This window comes from Bubalus kerabau, chromosome 1, assembly GCF_029407905.1.
Source record: "Bubalus kerabau isolate K-KA32 ecotype Philippines breed swamp buffalo chromosome 1, PCC_UOA_SB_1v2, whole genome shotgun sequence".
Taxonomy (NCBI): Eukaryota; Metazoa; Chordata; class Mammalia; order Artiodactyla; family Bovidae; genus Bubalus; species Bubalus kerabau.
The window spans coordinates 51200050-51220882 of NC_073624.1; the positions used below are offsets into that span (position 1 = coordinate 51200050).

At 40.8% G+C, this 20833-nt stretch overlaps 1 protein-coding gene across 1 annotated transcript; it reads right to left on the minus strand.

Moving 5' to 3' along the window:
* Nucleotides 1-1583: 1583 nt before the first annotated feature.
* Nucleotides 1584-20810, minus strand: PWP1 (PWP1 homolog, endonuclein). Its single transcript, XM_055574792.1, has 15 exons — nt 20587-20810; nt 18378-18436; nt 18056-18240; nt 16444-16529; nt 16247-16343; nt 14583-14693; nt 13625-13755; nt 12924-12985; nt 9200-9296; nt 8468-8529; nt 6854-6965; nt 4808-4898; nt 4589-4710; nt 2739-2844; nt 1584-1934 (listed from the first exon to the last, which is right to left on the minus strand). Exons 1-15 carry the CDS (start codon nt 20656-20658, stop codon nt 1825-1827), a joined length of 1503 nt encoding a protein of 500 aa, XP_055430767.1. The 5' UTR covers nt 20659-20810; the 3' UTR covers nt 1584-1824.
* Between the last annotated feature and the right edge of the window lie 23 nt (nt 20811-20833).

Sequence of the window (20833 nt, forward strand, 5' to 3'; positions counted from 1 at the left end):
TAGTCAAGGCTATGGTTTTTCCTGTGGTCATGTATGGATGTGAGAGTTGGACTGTGAAGAAGGCTGAGCGTCGAAGAATTGGTGCTTTTGAACTGTGGTGTTGGAGAAGACTCTTGAGAGTCCCTTGGACTGCAAGGAGATCCAACCATCCATTGTGAAGGAGATCAGCCCTGGGATTTCTTTGGAAGGAATGATGCTAAAGCTGAAACTCCAGTACTTTGGCCATCTCATGTGAAGAGTTGACTCATTGGAAAAGACTCTGATGCTGGGAAGGATTGGGGGCAGGAGAAGGGGACGACAGAGGATGAGATGGCTGGATGGCATCACTGACTTGATGGACATGAGTCTCAGTGAACTCCAGGAGTTGGTGATGGACAGGGAGGCCTGGCGTGCTGTGATTCACGGGGTCGCAGAGTCGGACACGACTGAGCGACTGATCTGATCTGATCTGAGGATTGGTTTAAAATTTAACTTGTTTAGTATACATAATTCACCAGTGAAGCTATCTGGTCCTGGACTTCGGTGGGAGGTTTTTGATTCGTGATTCAACATTCTTACTAGTAATTGGTATGTTCAGATTTTCTATTTTTTCATGATTCAGCCTTGGTATTTGTTGGTATACAGTTGCTCATAGAAGTCTCTTATTATCCTGTGTATTTCTGGGGTATCAAGGTATATAACATTTTCCCTTTCAGTTCTAAGTCCTTATCTCTTTTTTTCCCTACTGAGTCAATGAAGATTGGTCAGTTTTACCTTTCCAAGAAAACAGCTCTTGGTTTCATTTTTTAATATTTTTTCTATTGTCTTTTTGGTCTCTATTCCGTTTCCCATGTTCACCTTTTCCCTTCCTTTTACTAAGTTTGGGCTTTTTTTTTTCCTAGTTCCTTGAGATGTAAAGTGAGGTGGTTTGAAATTTTTTTTCTTGATTGTAGGCATTTATTGCTAGGAACTTTCCTTAACTACTCTTGCTGTAGCCCATAAATTATGATATGTTGTATTTTCATTTTCATTGCTCGATTTCTTCTGACACATTAGTTGTTTAATCTCCACATTTGTAAAATTTTCCAATTTTTTTCTTGTAACTGATTTCAATGTTTTATAAGATTTTAAATTTATTGACTTGTTTTTGTGGTGTAACATCCTATGATCTGTGTATTCTGTTGCTTTTGGATGGAATATTCTATGTATTATCTGAGTCCATTTGGTCTAATGAGTCTCTTTACCATTTGCTTTATTTACAAATATTTTATCCACTTGTGGACTGAGCCCTTTATCACTATATCTCTTTTGTTTGGTAACAATACCATGCTGTGGACAGAAAAGGCATGCCACTTATAGACGAGCAGCACTAAGACTTCTAAACCTGAGCATTAACTGGAGAACAGTTGGTCAGGAAAAGTGTAGCCCCCCATGGACCTACCTCTGTTCATGGTCTCCTCTGGATTCTTGGCCTGATCACCACCTTCCCAAGGCCTAGGTTTACCCATCTCTTAAGATAACAGGATTTTCTCCTTTTAAAATTCCATGAAGTATTACTTATTTTACATCCTAGACTACCTGTGACAGATGACACGTTTAAGGAATGAATTTCTAAAAACCTTTTATTATTCCTTTCAAGAATGCAAGTGGAGCCCTGTACACCACACACTTGAAAGCTAAGCACAAAGACCAGCCCCGTTTGTGCTGCCACCGTAGCTGCAAGGAGGAATGTCGGGCAGTTTTGGTTCAGTCATTTTGATGGCTGCAGCTACACAGGGAGCATCTTTAGGCCAGCTGTTTAAAACTGAGTTAGGATAAATAAAACAGGAAACTGAATGATCTTCATTAAGACTCCATTGGTGTTTCTGAGCTCCTGTTCCCAAAGGGGCCACTAATAGACGAAGTTCTTGCATTGCCGAGAACAAGCCTCTCTCGTCTTCCAAATGCTTCATTTACTAAAACATAAAATAAATGGTTAAGCAACTACCAGATCAGAAAACTGAGAACCTATAAAAAAAGAGACTAAAATGCAGAAATGAACAAGGAGGTTCTCTGCCCTGTGGTGGGAGATTTTGTTTTGAAAAACATGTTTAGCACTTTATAAATTGGAAAGTAACCACGTCAAAGTCTAAAATAATGTTCTGAATGAGATTAACTGTTTTATACTGGTCTATTTTTTTATACTTTACTTTCTTTGCCTTGTCCTAGATTTATTGAATCCACCTTGATAACAAGTGTCCAATCCCTCATGACAGTGACTCTGTCCTTCCCTTATTATACTTATTTCTGATTATTTCCTGCCTTCATCTTTCTCTGTATCATGACCACAATAGAACTGTTTTGGATTTGGGACTTGTTTTCTTCAGGGAATTGAAGATTCAGGAATCAGAGTGGGGCTACAGCATTCCAAATTACATCAAAGTAATAGAAGGGAACCTGGCCCCTTCAGGAAAGCTGGATTTTGGGAATGTGGGAGGGGAGATCATGCTATATACCCTTCCAGCTTTCCAATAAAATCTTTCACTTTTAAAATTCAAATTTTGTCATAGATATTTTAAAAATAAAGTATGAAGACAAGCTTATTTGTGAATATGAACATTTCCAAACTACAATTTGATCTTGTCTGTTTCCTAAGCTGACTGTACTGGACGATGAACACTGGATCTACCTTTGCTATCTACTTGATGTATTCAAGCCACACATTCTATGTTAGCTCTTACAGAACTTATCCAGAAAAAGCAGGAAATTAAGATTCTTACCTGAAGAGACTGTGCTTATATCCCAGACCCGAAGCCCTTCCTTCTGACCTCCAAAAGCATAAATAAACGGCAAATCAGGGCAACAGGAAGAACAGAAGAGAACTCCCTGAGAAGAGAATACAAAGTCAGTGATTTCAATCTTTGCAGAAAGCGCTGATCTCCATTCCCTACTCCTGTCGATTGCCTGCTGCTGTCTACAAGACCCTACGGTTGCCTGTCACTGAAAACCAACCCATCAGAAGCCCCTTCAGGGCGCCTGTAAAGGTACTTCACAGTCAAGTTGGCGGGATTATCTCTGTGAGAATGGGTGCAGTTCTGACCACTCAGGCTCACATTGCTATTATCATCTAATAGGGATTTCCTAGTAAATCTAATCTGCTTAATACTCCCAGAAACTAATTCTCCTTTTTAAGTTATGATGCTATAGTATAATCATTTAAAAGTTTAATGTTTTATTTTGTTACTAGATAATAAAAAATAATTTTTTGTTACTAGATAACACATGCATCATAGCCTTTCCCTTCTCTAGGGGATCTTCCCAACTCAGGGACTGAACCCAGGTCTCCTGCATTGCAGGCAGATTTTTTACCAGCTGAACCACAAGGGAAGCCCAAGAAGACTGGAATGGCTAGCCTATCCCTTCTCCAGGGAATCTTCCTGATCCAGGAATCGAACCAGGGTCTCCTGCATTGCAAGCAGATTCTTTACCAACTGAGCTATGAGGGAAGCCTACATGCATCATAGAAAATATAAACAAGAAGTATAAAAATAACTCTGAGATGATCAGCTGTTCATGTTTTGGGATAGGGTCTTCTAGATTTACATATAGGCATTCAACACTTAAGTATTTAAATATATGCATCGGATACTACTATAAAAACTGCTCTGTAGGGTGGGGAGGGACGTTCAGGATCGGGGGGGCATGTATACCTATGGCCAATTCATATTGATATATGGCAAAAACCATCACAATATTGTAATTATCCTCCAATTAAGATACTTGAAAAAAATGCTTTACAAAACTAGCTACCCACATTTTAAAATACAAACATTCATGTATACAGTTTTAAACAGCTCTATAGTGTTCTATGTCTACAGTTGAATTTTTATGATCCCTGGTATACACTACATGTTCAATAAATATTTGATGAATTACTGAATTCTAATCATTTCTAAAACTTTTACTACTATGTAGTAATTTCAGTATAGTAAGAACTACTAAATAGTTATACAAAGATGTAGGTGATAAACTGACCTCAGCAGCTATGGTACCCAAAAGGCTCATGATTTTCAGAGATGGGCTTGATTTTAAGGTTAAAAAACTGTGGTGCATGCAGTTACCAGCAGGGAATGGGGGCGGGGGTGGGAGTTAGGAAGTGATGTGCACACTGCTGTATTTAAAATGGATAACCAACAGGGACCTACTGTAATGCACAGGGAAGTCAGCTTAATATTATGTAACAATCTTAATGGGAAAATAACTTGAAAAAGAATAGATACATGTGTAAGTATAACTGAATCACTTTGCTGACACCCGAAACAGCATTGTTCATCAACCATACTCCAATGTAAAGTTGATAAAAAAAATTGTAGCCATTCCACTTCTGTCCTAGAAGACCACCTCCTCCTCATCCTGGTTTTCCACAAACACTTGTTAATCGTGAAAGTTGGAAAAGGAAGCAGACAGTCATTGATTTCTCCCCAAATTGCCCTAAATTAGAAAACTTCCAGAAGTTGACTAAGCCCCAGATTAACTTGCCAACAAATCCATATTCTTTTGTGCAGGGATTCCTAGAGAAAAACAATAGATCAGAAACAGAAAGAACCAAGATGCCCACAAGTATTCTTACCATTTTCATATCCCGAGAGTGAACCAGACTTGGCCTGTCTCCCAATATGTCCCAGATCTTCACGTACTTGTCTGCTGATGCAGTCACAAGACAGCCCTTGATCTGACTGCTTAGATCAAGACCTAGAGGAAGATAAGACTTGTTCAGGGACTCTCACTTTGAAATAAATTTACTTCATCATAGGTTAATAGAAATGAAAGAAACCATATTCTTGCTCACCAGAAATTTCATCATTGTGTGCGTTAAGTGTAAAAACTGGCTTATCTGAACGTGCATCCAAATTATAGACAAAGCCGTCATCTGTACTAGCCTGGAAAGAGTAAAAGAGCACAGCAATGTTACATGACAATAAAATTTAGCAATGGGTAAATAGTATAAATCCTTGTGAAAATCATCTATGGATCTGACATACCTGAGACACTTATAAAAAATTAACATGGACATAAAGAATTCACTTGTGGAACGTTGAGTTGGCTCTTACAAGGACTAGTTTAGCTGACATGTCTATTAGGCAGTTGGATATGAGTATGGAGCAATGGTAGTTGATACAGACTGGGGTCAGAAATATGGCGGCAGAGAGGCAGAAGTTACATCCATGAGAAGAGAAGGGATTTGCTGAGTGCAGAATTTAGAGCACCGTGTTAAGGACAGAGACCTGGAGAGCACACCACTTAGGGTAAAGGCTGAGGAGGAGCTCACAGAAGTCAGAATCAAAGAGGGAGGAGAAAATAACAAAGGACCCAAGGAAGCAGGGCTTCTAAAGAAAGTAACAATGCTGTCAGTATTTTGGCAAAGAGGTTTAATTAGAAAAGGACTGAAAGGCAGATTACAGTTCCACTTTCAAGAAAGGAAGAGAAAACTTTGAAGGGAGTAAGAGACAGACCTGGTGTCTGATGGGAGACAGAGACTTGAGCCTATATACAGGCCAAGGGCAAGAGTCAGGAAAGAGTGGCAAAAAAAGGGACAACTGATGCAGTTTTATAGGTGGGGCTATAATGGGCACAAAAAAGGAAAAGGAGGGGCATTTCATCTTTTGAGACTTGAGGGATGGAGTACACCATTTTATTTTGATAACTTTGCATTTCCTTAAATATTTGTGATTTTAGGACCGATAACCATTTGGCAGCACATAAGCTAGGAAATGTGTGTGCCTGCCTGCTGAGAGCCAGCATTCAAATGTAACTGGGACTTCACTTGGGAGAACTGCAAGATGGAATCTGGCTTGAGGTGGCTCAGGCTGGGAACTGCATGTGCCTCTGCCCAGGGTTGAGATGATATGCCCCCAGAATCACTACTGCAGGAACCTTACTGAAACTTCACATATTCAAAGAAAGCTTTTTTTTCCCCCCCAAAGAATTCTGTCCCTCATTTACAAAGCACTAGATATTTGCTTTAGGAAAATTAGGAAATACATGATACCTTCTCTTCTGGATAAAAGCTGGGATTTTATTTTTCCATGAACTGAAATATCAGTGGCATCTTTGGATGCAACATGGAAAACTGTTCTCCTGCAGATATTATGGGTATTCATAAAATGATCATAAACTTTCTTCCCATCTGGGAGACAGTGGTACATTAGTAAGTGTTAAATCACTCAGTCGTTTCTGACTCTTTGTGACCCTATGGACTATAGCCCACCAGGCTTCTCTGTCCATGGAATTCTCTAGGCAAGAATACTGGAGGGGGTTGCCAATTCCTTCTCCATGGGATCTTCCCAACTCAGGAATCGAACCTGGGTTTCCTACACTGTAGGCAAATTCTTTACTGTCTGGACCACCAGAGAAGGTATATTAAGTGCTATATTAATTAAACATGCTAGCATTAGCATCACTGGAGCTCCATTTAAGTAGTAATATTTAAATAAAGGAAAATTTTCTTCAACTGATTTAATCATTGGAAACAAAATGAATTTTTGTGATTTTAGTACTGATAACCATGTTAGCAAATAACCTAGAAAATATATGTGCCTGCTTAGTATTTGTCATGCTCAGTATTATAAAATAATTTTACAATGATCAACTAATTATTACAACTAAAAAATGTGGCATGCTTTGGAATGGTTGGAAATTAGCTAAACTATTTACATGTTTACCATTTTTTTTTGTGGTGAATTCATTGTTCTCTTGTTAAAGGGATCTTTTAAAAAAAAAATAAACCCCAAATGCAAATACTTCACACTGTCGATATAGAAAAAGCTTTTCTATAATGGAAGTAAAGAAAACAAGTGGTTAATAATCTATTAAACAGTAATATGCATATTCTTACCAAAAAATGACAAGGTGAAAAGTGATTCCAAGTCACTCTCTCAATCTGCCCACTGAAACGCCACATTCGATGGCTCTCCTCTGGACTCCGGCAGTCATACAGAGCCACGGACCTGGGCGTGTTCAGGCAAAGTTAGGGGTTCAATAACCACCACCATGAAATCAAGATCCAATTACTTAGAGCCTATTTTAAGGCTCTAAAAGAACAGATGAATTGATTTTTACTAACTGGTGAACTCTGGTCCTGTCACTTGAAGACACTGGTGGCTCCTGCTGTCACAGTGCCTTGAGCTCCCCCAGACTGAACCCTCGACTTCCAAGATGAATCGTCCCTACTTCCCAAAGAACAGGACAATTTCTCATTTGTCCTTCCTCAATACTGCTCAGAGCCAGTCTTAGCCACATTTACTTTTTACAAGCAGGTTACCGTGTTGGGGTAACAGATGAATGAAGTGACGTGAAAGTTGCTCAGTCGTGTCCAACTCTTTGCGACCCCATGGACTATACAGTCCATGGAGTTCTCTAGGCCAGAATACTGAACTAGGTAGCCTTTCCCTTCTCCATGGGATCTTCCCAACTCAGGGATCGAACCCCAGGCTCCCGCATTGTAGGCAGATTCTTTACCAGCTGAGCCACAAGGGAAGCCCAAGAATACTGGAGTGGGTAGCCTATCCCTTCTCCAGTGGATCTTCCCAACCCAGGAATCAAACCGGGGTCTCCTGCATTGCAGGTGGATTCTTTACCAACTGAGCTATCAGGAAAGCCAGGTAACACGTCTCAGTCACATTTACTCTCTACAAGCAGGTTACTGTGTTGGGGGAACAGATGAATAGTCTTGTGTAGTTTTGCATGAATCCCAACTACAAAAGGACAGGGATACAAAATAAAAGACTGCAACTTAGTTTCTGTTTTTACTAGCTACCTCTCCCATCTCCGATCTGTAAAGAGCACACACATGATTTGGATGTGGTCCAGTCATCACCCCTGTGATGACTGCAGTGGTCCAGGTCTTCCTCTCCCCACATCCATGCCCTCTGTCAGTGATCGAGGAGTTCTTCCCCTAAAGACAGAGTTCATTTTCTACGTGTGATGTCTGTTTCGGCCTATGGTAAGACAGATATGTAGTAGGTCTGAGCCCATGTCTAAGAGGCAGGCCTTGGTGTCTCTGCTTGTACTCCTGACCTTGCTGTGGCAACATATGTGGACTAGCCTGCTAGTTTTAAAAGGATGTAAAACAGGACAGTCTCTGGGCCTAAACAAGTCAAGATTAGTAGAGCTATCAGTTGAATCTAGCCTCCATTAGTTCAACCTTGCAGAGGTCAAGAAGCAAATATTCATCGCTTAAGACACTGAATTTTGAGATGGCTTGCTTCAGAGTAATGTCTAACTCACACACCCTCTAAAAATTGAAGGAGTAGTTGGGAATTACAACAGAACCATATTCCCTTGCAGACTGAGAGGATCAAGCTGAAAGGACATATAAGTACTACTAAAGATTTAAACACATAAAAGCCATAGTAATAAATTCTATCTGAATACTCAGTGATACTTTCTGAATTAGTTCAAGAGGAAAAGAAAAAAAAGACAACAATTAATTCCTAAAATGCTTTCTTACTTATCATATGATCCAGAAATCAGAGTCTGTGCTTCAAATGGGTGAAACTGGAGAGTCTGGACCTAAGAGGAAGAAACATAAATTAATAGATAAATGTTTGTTTGGTTTTGGTAGAACTGCCTAATACGTGATGGGAATCAACTTAGCAGTGTTCCTACAAATTCTTTCCTTTGAAATGTATTATATGAAGAAGCATAAATGTATTACATAACTAAAAGGACAAAACATACATCTAAATAAAGGCTGATACTTAAAAGACCCAATGCAGCATTTCTCAAATTGTGCGAGGCAGAATACATATGTCCCTCAGATGTTAAAGTATAGTCAAAAGAAATAGGGGAGTGGTCAAACTTACTGGGCAATGCTACACGTTCTAAAAGTTTCACAACATGCATTAGCACATTAGATTCCTGGGTTCTGCGGTATCATCTGTCAAAATTCTTTAACTCCATTAAGTGACTGAAACCCGTCATCCCTTTCTAGGAGCCTCTGTAAAAATGCTGCAAAGCACTGATGTTCCTAGTCACTTTACCTTTCTGCATCTATTTTTGCAAAGCTCAAGAGGATCATAATTATAACTATCGCAAAAGGCCCTGTGAAGATCCAGTGGGCTAGCATGTCAAAGCACTTTGTAATTCACAAAAAGTCATATATAATGTTTCGGATTATTTGTTGTACTTCATACACGTCCCAGCTTTTTTAGAATGCCCTTTATCCACGAAATCACCATACCTTGTCTGTGTGAACGGCAAGGCTAGCTGCTGGCTTCCCCAAGGACATATCCCACAGAATAACAGTGTTATCAGCTGATGCACTGGCCAGCACATTTCTGAGAAAGGGAGGAAACAAATCGGGTAATCTTTTAAAAATCAAGAGCATTACATGTAAGAATTCTGCTTATAACCCTACCAAAAAATAAAATACCTAGGAGTAAATTTAACAAAAGAAATGCAAAATTTTCAATATACTGAAAGGTTACCCAGAGGTTCTGATTTGCAGCTAAGTTTGGGAAATACTAACCTAAACAACATTCTCAAGTCCATTTCCCCAAACAATTGTAACTCTGTAGAGGTCCAAACACAAATGAGAAGACAGGATATCTTTCAGTAAGCTAGCACTCTGGGACCTTCCTTAGAATGCTCAAATTATGGTGTGCAGTGTAACAGAAATGCTTTTAAAAAGCTGTCTTGGGTATTCAAGTTTGTTCTTCCCCTCTATGTAAGTTGTACTCATTGCTTACCTTCCTCGCCTCAGTAGCCCCTCAAACCAACTGTATTATTAGGAAAATGGCCCTTTTGAAATAATAAGTATAAAAAAATACATGGATGACATGCAAAAGAATTAAGTTGAACTCTTACCTTACAGAGTATACAAAAATTAACTCAAAATATATCAAAGACTTAAACCTAAGAGCTAAAACTATAAAACTTTAAGGGGAAAATCTTCATGACAGTGGATTTGCCAATGATTTCTTTGCTGTTACACTAAAAGCACAAGCAACAAAAGTGAAAATGAACGGCACCACATCAAAATGAAAAACTTCTGTGTTTTGAAGGACACTTAACAGAGTTAAAGTCAATCCACTGAATGGGGGAAAATATTGCCAAATCACAAATCTCATAAGAGATTAATTTTCAGAATATATAAAGAACTCCTACAACTTAACAGCAAAGGGGATCTTCCCAACTGAGTGATCTAACCTGGGTCCCCTGCACTGCAGGTGGATTCCTTACCATCTGAGCCACCAAGGAAACCACATTTCATTCATTTATAACAGCAAAAAACCAAACAATTAAAAAAATGGACAGAAGGATTTGGATAGACATTTCCCCAAAGAAGGTATACAAATGGCCAATAAGTACTTGAAAAGATGACTGACATCACTAGTCACTAGGGAAATGCAACCCAAAGCTACAATGAGATACCACTTCACACCAGTTAGGATGGCTACTACGAAGACAACAATCACGAAAACAGCAAGTATCAAGTGTTCAAAAGGATGTGGAGAAACTGGTGCCCTTGTGCACTGCTGGTTGGAAGGTAAATGGTGCAACTGCTGTAGAAAACAGTATGGTGGTTTTTCAAGAAGTTAAATGTAGAAATACCATCAGCTCCAGCAATTTTAGCTGTATATTGAACTCAAAGGAGGGACTCCAACAGATACATGTAAACCCATGTTATTATATGTATGTGAATAACACCAGCATTATTCACAAAAGCCAAGAAGTGGAAACAGCCCAGGTGTCCATTCAGTTCAGTTCAGTCACTCAGTCGTGTCCGACTCTTTGCGACCCCATGAATCGCAGCACGCCAGGCCTCCAGGTCCATCACCAACTCCCGGAGTTCACTCAAACTCACCTCCATCGAGTCAGTGATGTCATCCAACCATCTCATCCTCTGTCGTCACTTCTTTTCCTGCCCCCAATCCCTCCCAGCATCAGGGTCTTTTCCAATGAGTCAACTCTTCACATGAGGTGGCCAAAGTATTGGAGCTTCAGCATCAGTCCTTCCAATGAACACCCAGGACTGATCTCCTTCAGAATGGACTGGGTGGATCTCCTTGCAGTCCAAGGGACTCTCAAGAGTCTTCTCCAACACCACAGTTTAAAAGCATCAATTCTTCAATGCTCAGCTTTCTTCACAGTCCAACTCTCACATCCATACATGACCACTAGAAAAACAACAGCCTTGACAAGACGGACCTTTGTTGGCAAAGTAATATCTCTGCTTTTCAAGATGCTATCTAGGTTGGTCATAACTTTCCTTCCAAGGAGTAAGCGCCTTTTAATGTCATGGCTGCAGTCACCATCTTCAGTGATGTTGGAGCCCAGAAAAATAAAGTCTGACACTGTTTCCACGGTTTCTCCATCTATTTCCCATGAAGTGACGGGACCAGATGCCATAATCTTCGTTTGTTACTCTCCTTTTTCACTTTCATCAAGAGGCTTTTGAGTTCCTCTTCACTTTCTGCCATAAGGGTGGTGTCATCTGCATATCTGAGGTGATTGATATTTCTCCCGGCAATCTTGATTCCAGCTTGTGCTTCTTCCAGCCCAGCGTTTCTCATGATGTACTCTGCATATAAGTTAAACAAGCAGGGTGACAGTATACAGCCTTGACGTACTCCTTTTCCTATTTGGAACCAGTCTGTTGTTCCATGTCCAGTTCTAACTGTTGCTTCCTGACCTGTATATAGGTTTCTCAAGAGGCAGGTCAGGTGGTCTGGTATTCCCATCTCTTTCAGAATTTTCCACAGTTGATTGTGATCCACACAGTCAAAGGCTTTGGCATAGTCAATAAAGCAGAAATAGATGTTTTTCTGGAACTCTCATGCTTTTTCCGTGATCTAGCGGATGTTGGCAATTTGATCTCTGGTTCCTCTGCTTTTTCTAAAACCAGCTTGAACATCAGGAAGTTCACGGTTCACATACTGCTGAAGCCTGGCTTGGAGAATTTTGAGCATTATTTTACTAGTGTGTGAGATGAGTGCAATTGTGCGATAGTTTGAGCATTCTTTGGCACTGCCTTTCTTTGAGATTGGAATGAAAACTGACCTTTTCCAGTCCTGTGGCCACTGCTGAGTTTTCCAAATTTGCTGGCATATTGAGTGCAGCACTTTCACAGCATCATCTTTAAGGATTTGAAATAGCTCAACGGGAATTCCATTACCTCCATTAGCTTTGTTCGTAGTGTCCATAACAGATAGATAAACAAAACATGGCATATATGTACAATAGAGTATCATTTGGTCTTAAAAAGGAAGGAAATCCTGCTATACGTACAACATGGATGAACCTTTTCTAAGTGAAATAAGCCAGTCACAAGAAGACAAATACTATATGATTCCACTTACAAGAGGTACGTGGAGGAGTCGACTCATAGAGATAGAAACTAGAATGCTGGGCACTAAGACGTGGGTGGGCAGGAAATGGGGAGTTGCTGTTTATTGGGCATATAGTTTCAGTTTTGGAAGCGGAAAAGCTTCTGGAGTTGAATGGTGGTAATGGTTGCACAACAGTGTGTGAGATGTCCAGAAAAACTGTGTCCAAAAAACTATATACCTAAACATGGTTAAAATGATATTTTACAAAAAAAGAACATGTGGACAAGATGTTGTCAGAACTCAATGAAGTGAGAACATGTGTTCCGTGCAGTAAGGACTGCACCACTGGCACTGCGGCCGCAGTACGTGCTGCTTTCCCAGCGGTGCTGGAAGAAGGGCCCTGGTCCTCAAACATGTAGTGAGCATCTACTGAGAGAGGAGACGGCAGGCGGGGTGGGGGTTGCAAGGATGCAGACGGCGGCGTTCCTGCCTCCAGCAATGTGTACTGCAGGGAAAGAGAAGCAAGCAAGGACACAAGGACGCGAAACACAGTGCAGAGAGAGTAAATGGAGACGTGAGGTAAAAGCACAGCGGTTAGTCTTTAGCAAGCCTTCAAAGAGTATCTCTTCTTACCTGACCAGCTTATTCCAAGAAAGGTCAAGGACAGCGTCTGAATGCCCATCTGCTGAGGAATTCTGTAATAATTATTTAATTACTTTTGGTATTAAAGCATACCCCCAATAAAATTGGTTTATTAATTTGAAAGATTCTTTAAAACGTTAAGATTATTCTGATCTTAAGTAAACTTGCTCCAAGATCTAGGGAAAGAAACACCTTGTCTCCCTCTTACTTCAGAGATATGATAAATGTTCTTTACAGGGAAGAAACTACAGTAGTTCTTAATCTGTTATAATTCTATAAATCAACCCCCAACCCATCTCTCCCTCACCAAAAATGTAACAATTTTAAAAGCTATAGGAATACAAGGATATTTAGAATTCAACATACTCAAGGCTAAAGAGAAACATTTTAAAAGTTCAAAAAAATAGCACATTAGTGTGAATAGCTACTATACATAAAGGAGGCTCATAATCTAAGAGTAACTTGTCTTGTGCAAGGATGAATAACGTGCCAGTGTAGGGTTTTATGTAATCAGAAATCAATTTTTCCTTGGATGGGCTTTTTGAAACTAGAAACTAACTTTGTAGCTACCTTATCTTATTCCACCAAAACGGTCTAACCGAAACACTGTATGTTCTCAGCCCCTGTTCCCACCTCCCCCCAAACCTATTTCTATTTATCATAAGAGTTTAAATATCTATTAGCTTGTTTACCTTCTTTCCTTTCTTTTTCTTCTTTTTTGACAGCTTACTTCCAAGTGTGAAGACTGGCTCTAGAGAGTCCACTATATCCAGGTCCCACACTTCAATAACAGGGGTCATGTTTCCCACAGCAATGTAATTTCCTACAGGAGGAAATGATACATTTGTAATTTAAAAAATAACTTCTAATGAAATACATTATACTGCAGACTCTGAGCCATGGCTTAGAGCAAGTTCTCCCAAACTTTCATGTGCCTGTACATCACCTGGATGTTGTTAAAATGCAGATTGTTTCAAGAGGTCTTGAGTGGGGCCTTAAAGCTGCATTTGTAACCGGCTACCAGATGGCGGCAATGCCGTGCTGCTGGTCCTCAGATCACAGCGTGAGCAACAAGGGCTCCGTCTCCGGCTCCAGGGTCTTCACTGATGTAATGACAGACCCTTCCTACCTTCATGGCTGTGGTGAGGATGAGGATTTGACTAGATCGTGAATGTGAACAAGCTTTGCAAACAAGACGTGAGGTGTATTAACAGTTTTTATCCTAATTATTACGTGTGATGGGGCAATGAACAGTGTGCAGCTACGGCCAAAGGGACTAAGCGAAGAGCCCAATTCTCTCTTCATTCTGGTTCTACTAGATGTTTTCTGAAAAGGGCCATGTACTAAACTGTACCTGATGACACTGGACACAGCATGCCAGCTTATGCTGGGTTTTCAGGAGACGCCCTCACAGTTCTGAGCCCTCACCAGGCCCTGTCCTTCTGCCTAGTGAGCAGCTACCTCTTTAGCCCGTTCAAAGTCTGGAGACATACAGACCCCAAGCAAGTAAGCGGCTGTGGTCTGAAAACTATGTAACTTCATAAAACATCAACCATTCTGGAAACACTCATACAAAATAGATGACGTGTGTAGCTAGGAAAAACACACAGGAGTAGAACCACTGAGAAATCTTTTAAGTTTTCTATTTACCAGTTGAGTCATCTGGGCTGGGATCAAAATTTAGCCATTCCACACTCAAAGGGTATGCAGACAACAGGATATCATGGTGGACGTAAAAAGAATCTTCTTCTTGATTATAAACTGAAAAGATTGGGAAAAGAGATTTTATTACATCAGAGTAAGAAATCATATCCCACTCAAAAGAGAGACTCCCTTTTAAACCTATGGCAGTCACTTGCTTAAAGTCATACATTTAATAAAGTGATGAAATTAAAGAAATTCCAAAGTATGTACTGCTAGGCAAAAGTTTTTCATGTCTAATATATTCCTAGTACCTGGTGAGCCCCAAAGGGGAACAGAAACACTGACAGAGAATTTTCATCAGGCTGAATGCTCCATCTGCATGTTCCCTGGCTAAAATGGTCTGACCTTCTGGATCACCAACTACAGAAAATGTTCATAAGGTCTCCATTAGAAATGCTTCATCACTATTTTATCTTTTAAAGATCTATTTGGTCATAAGTCAGAACAAATCAGTACTGGACAGAAATAACTCATAGTTTTAGAAATTTAAATGCTTATCAAAAATTGCTTCTTTAACATTTATTATTAAAATCAGTAAGAAATCTTAAAAATTATATAATGAAACACTGATAAACAGAGAGCCTAAGTAACCAGAAATTCTCCCCTAATACGCTTTTTATTAGAAAGCAGCAATTTAAGGTGAGCTAAGGACTTTTAAACTCTTCAGACCACGGTATCTGGGGGAGACCTCGGGGCTAGCAGGTTCCATGTAGTGTGCTGGCGCATCACTTTATGATGAGAGTGCGTGTTCAAAAGCGACAGCTTGTGGTCCTGTAAGAGCCTCAACCACGGTCAATGCACTGAGCTTACATCTTAAAGAAAGATGACGATGAAGCCTTAACACAATCTTCTTTTGACCATGTCTTTTTATTACTCGGATTTGGAGAGAAATTTTGAAATTATTCCTGAATAGAGATACACCACGTAACTTGGAGATTCACACCAAATCCAAATAAAACATACCATTAATGACCTAACTTAGAATGCAACAGGAATACAATTGCTTTACTTCAACTTCTCAGCTCCTGTGTGATAACTCACAAGATTCAAAGGAATGACTAAACTTTCCAATGAGAATGTACAAAAATCAGCGACGACTAACTGTAATAGCTCCAATTTTCTGAAACTGGAATTGGTCTTTAAAAAATTCCACCAACATGCTTTACGTTTAAAATATGTAAAAAGTTCAAAGATAATGAGAAGAATAACTTCACATTGAAATAATTGCTATTTAAAGCCTTTTTGATTGTATAAATAGATCACAATGGGCCATGGGATAAAAATGGCCTAACTGATAGGTTTCCTACAGGCAAACTTAAAGGCTGTAAAGAAATCCAAGTTAATAAATAGAGTACGAGTAACCTAGAAGATGCCAATAAACATTAAACCCAAGGGATTTAATTTTCATACTGTGTAACTGTGTTTCCTATAAAAAGAGGTATTAACCTAATAATCTCTTTAAGCTTCAAAATTTTAAGACAGATGAATAGAATCAACTAAAATGAGATACAACAGGACTTGGTGCCTAGAAATCCATAGTAGTTACTATGGTGTTTATTATAACATCACTTAAGTACAGAACCTTTTAGTAAGAGATGTATTCCACTTACCATGCACCTCTAAATTGCACTGGTCCTGTTCAGCTCTGCCACAAACTATGAGATTGTCACTGGGCTTAATCAAGAAATCTTCACGTTCATATTGCTCCTAAGTGGAGACAGAAAAAGTCATTGATTAGAATCAGCTATTTGGGAAGGTTTTTCAAACACTTGAGGAGGATAATTAGAAAAACCACACAGGTATTTACCGTATCTTTCAGAGTGACGTAAGGATCTTGATCATTACTCCCATAGACTGTAAGACCCAAGAGAGATTCACCAAGAGTTTCAGCATCTATAAGAATTCATACAATGAAATGAATAAGCCAGTCCTTCTGACTAAAGCATTCTTCCTAAGACATGGGCTTCCTTGGTGGCTCAGACAGTAAAGAATCTGCCTGCAATGCAGGAGACCTGGGTTTAATCCCTGGCTCAGGAAGATCCCCTGGAGACGGAAATGGCTACCCACTCCAGTATTCTTCCCTGAAGAATTCCATGCACAGAGGAGCCAAGCAGGCTACAGTCCATGGGGTCGCAAAGAGCTGGACACAACTGAGTGAGTAAAATACACACACACATCCCATCTTTAAACTTAGATCCTGCTGTCTATTTCATAACTGAATCATTTATAATTTGGAAAGGAAATAGTAGATAATAAAAAATAGGAATTTAAAAGCCATTTACTTTTGGCCCTGGAATGCACATCTAATAGTCTTGAAATATACACTCTTCCAATAGGAGAATCAACTCAAACCAAGAAACTCCCTTTTAGAAAATATCAGAACTCGACTCAGATCCTCTAGCTTGCTCCTTGTAATCACTATTCAAAAGTGCTACAGAGGGGTGGCCTTGTAGACCCGGAAATAAACAGGTCCCTAAAACACTGGTATCAACACATTAAGTGTTGCCTGGTCAAAGAAAACTGTAAACTGATGAGCCTCATACAGTTAAGTGGGCTTCTTTATTGCAAGATATCTCATAACTGCTGACAGGCTAACTTGCCCAGTGAATCTGAAAGAGGAGATACTACCCTTTACACCAAGTTTACCTCAAAGTGACATTCTTTCATGGCATGTCTACAAAGGTGACAGAGTAGACCACGAGTAACACAAAACTCAGGAGAAGGAAGATACTCTCAATTTCCAGGAGAAGCTACTTTAAGGAGGCAGGGCTCCTAGGTCTTAAACATCTGACAGGTAACAGACGGGAATTTCTATGGGACAAGGCAGACAGAGCCGATACTCGGCAGGGTATGGAGTGTATTAGGAAGCAGTGTCTGAATGGCTTTTCTCTGGGTTGATTAGCTCTTCCTTCTCTGTACTTCAATGGTACTCTGTCCTAACAGGATGGAAGCAAGAGTCCAATGGGAAAAAAGCATCTTCTGCATCTGAGGAAGTACACTGAAAAGCATGAAGGTTTTAGAGTCAGAGGATATTCAAACCTCAGCTCCATTATTCACCAGCTGTGTGACACTGGTCAAGTTATTTCACCTCTGTAAGCCTGTATTTTTTTCTGTAAAATGGAGGTAATAATTTCTCTCTCATTACTGCAGATAAAGAAAAATGAATTACAGATTAACCATTACTTGCAATAAAGTATACAATACTCATTTTTTTTGTTTTGTATTTTAGATCTGAGATAAGTGGGTTGAAATGATTTTTTTAAACCAGTTTAGGAAATATGCTGTCTGCCTTGAGCCTTGACCCAGATTATCTGACTGACATAAAGGACAACGAGATTTCAGAGTAAAGCTTTGGAACCCTAGTAACATGATCTAATGCACTAAGCTTGGACTAAAAACCAGTGTGACTAAATTCTAACCTGGGTCGCCTTCCTCGTCATATTTATCCAAGTTGTACTCGGCCAGCTCGTCATCTTCCAGCGTCCTGTCATCTTCTGGGTCGCCATCCTCCAGGGGCTCCCGTGGTCGGGCCTGGGTACGGGCACTCTGCATGCCATCCTCTGAAGGATCGCCCGTTTCCTCTTCATCACTGCCACCTTCTTCTCTACGCCAGAGAAAAAAAGAAAAAGTAAAAAGATCAGCCAAAAGACACTGTTCAATAATAAGACCACCCTGTTATCACTGTTTAGGATTTACAGTTCATCTAGACTTGACTACAGGAATCAACATCCCCAAACTTACTGTAATTTTTCCTTTGCTTCAGCAATGAGACGTTTCACTTCTTCTTTACTAAGTTCTACCTATAAGAGAGCAAACATTTCATTATGATATATTTAAGGAAACCATTTTTAAGTCTCTGAATTAAAAAGATTGCAAACTAATCTAAAACATGGTTTTAAGAGACAGCCAAAGTCAAATATCAATCCAAAGTCTCTAAATTTAACATAAATGGACTTCTGACATGTCCTTATAAATTAAGATCCCTTCTCACCCAGAACTGTTAAAAAATCATGTTCTCTCCAGACTTTTTTTTAAAAAAGATGGACTTGTATAATCTGCCTTCTAGGATAGCTCATCTCATTTACTTCTGATTATCTCCGCTCATTGGCCATCTCTCCCCATTTCCCTGTGGATATTCCTAAACAAACCACTTTTGCCTTCGTCCCCTGCTCTGTTCCCTGGTATCACTGCCACGTATTCACTCACTGTGCTGTCAACACCTTGCAAAGCTCATTCTCTCTGAATGGATTACTCCAAACTTTCCTTGCTCTATCCCTGTACACTGCAGTTCCATTTTCCTGACTGTCTATAAGACTCTCCACTTGGACATCTGGTTCAAAACTGGTCATCCTCTTTAGTGCCAAACTGTAAGCTCCTGGTTACTCTGTTCCATCCATTCTTGATAGATGATGAACCAATCAATCACCCAGTTTGTACCAAAATGCCTTTAATAATATAGAAATCCTATTGGATAACTCCAGATACTAAAGGTTCTTAAACTTTTAATTAGGAGATACTTATTCTTCTAATTTCTCTTATTGGTTTGAATTTTTCTTTCTGGGACTTTGTAGAATAAATCCAATTTCTTCTTCCTACAAACTCTTAAGCAACGATTCCCAAATCTGTCTCACATTAGAATCACCTGAAGGACTCTTAATCTCAGAGTATACTCCAAACTAAATAAATCACAATACCTGGGAGCTGGTAGTTTTTGAAGCTCCCCAGGTGGTTTCAATGTGTGGACATGTTTGGAAATCAGTGTCCTCAAGTATCTGAAAGTCTCTGGTCTCCTTTTAACAACCTTGCTTCCTTCAATAATTTTTAATATATTATTTCCTGTCCCCATTCTATATGCATGCTCAGTCGTGTCCGACTCTTTGCAATCGGATGGACTGTCCTCTGCCAGGCTCCTATGTCCATGGGATTCTCTAGGCAAGAATACTGGAGTGGGTTGCCATGCCCTCCAGGGGGATCCTCCCACCCAGGGATAGAACCCGCCTCTCTTACGTCTCCTGCATTGGCAGGTGGGTTCTTTACCATTAGCACCACACTGAATGCCCACCGTGTGCCAAATGCTGGGGAAACTGGAGAATAAAACAGTCTATGTCCTGGTGGAACTGGCTCAATAACCTGAAACAAACACTACCCCGCCCGTTTTTTCCCTTAACATTTATTCCCACTGACAAAGTATTATATATGCACATGTCAACTCCATAAAGGCAGGGACTTATCCTGTTTTGTTCATGCCTATCCCAGGACCCTGAACAATGCTGGGAACAGAGAAAGCACTTCGTTAAATATCTGTTGAATAACGTAGGTAATCTCCTCGGCTACAGACTCAGTCTCTCCTGTAGGCTTTTCCCCTTGATAACGTGTCACCGTTTACCTCTACCCCCGCCCCCCCCTCCCACGGCCTCATCAACATTTCATTTGCACTACTGCGAGAACTCCTAATTCAATTCTCGAGCTCACGACACCGTAGACTCCACACCAGTTTTTCTACACCACGGTTTTCATCCAGTTCATTCCTCTAAACGCCGAGGGGAGGAGGGGAAAGTGGAGTTTCGCCCCCTTTTCCCGGTTTGCCTGAAAACGCACTAGGGTGATGGGCGACTATGTGGCGTCGACAAGATGTCTCGATGGAAGTTCTCAGCAAGCACCATCCCTCCTCTTCCACGAGGTCCACATGCGTGCGAATCGCGGGGGGTGGGGTGGGTCGGGCTCGGGTGGAAAGGGATGGCGAGGAGGCGGGGCCCAAGGGGCCAGGAGTCCCAAACCCTCGGAACCACAGCCCTAGCCACGACAAACAGGCCACAGCCGGCCCCACCCCACGTCATTCCCACCAGCGGCGCCAGGGCCGCGCGTTCCGGGCCCAGGTTCCCAGGCGGCGCTGACCCAGGATGCTGCCGAGAGGCCGCTCCCCCTATACCTCGGAGCGACCGGGCCTCACCTTGTCTGGCGTCTCTTTGGCCACGCCGCAGCGGACCCAGGCCACGCACGTCACCTGGCGGCTGCGGTTCATGGTCCTCGGCGCAGCGACGCCTCACGCTACAGACTTGGCCCCGGCGGGTCTGGAAACCCCCTCCGCCCCTCGGCCAGGAAGCTCCGTGAAAACCTCCCGGCCCCAGCTTAGGGCAGAGCGCAGGGGCCGGCCATCTGGTCCTTAGGGGTCGGCGCCCGCTTCTGACGTCATACGA

What these genes read in the sequence shown, in the direction of transcription:
- PWP1 (XM_055574792.1), bottom strand. Translation starts at nt 20,658, where the DNA reads ATGAACCGCAGCCGCCAGGTGACGTGCGTGGCCTGGGTCCGCTGCGGC. An exon ending in ACGTCACTCTGAAAGATACG is followed by an intron (nt 16,344 to 16,443) that starts GTAAATACCTGT and finishes GTCTCCACTTAG; the next exon opens with GAGCAATATGAACGTGAAGA. An exon ending in ACACAATGATGAAATTTCTG is followed by an intron (nt 4,711 to 4,807) that starts GTGAGCAAGAAT and finishes ATCTTCCTCTAG; the next exon opens with GTCTTGATCTAAGCAGTCAG.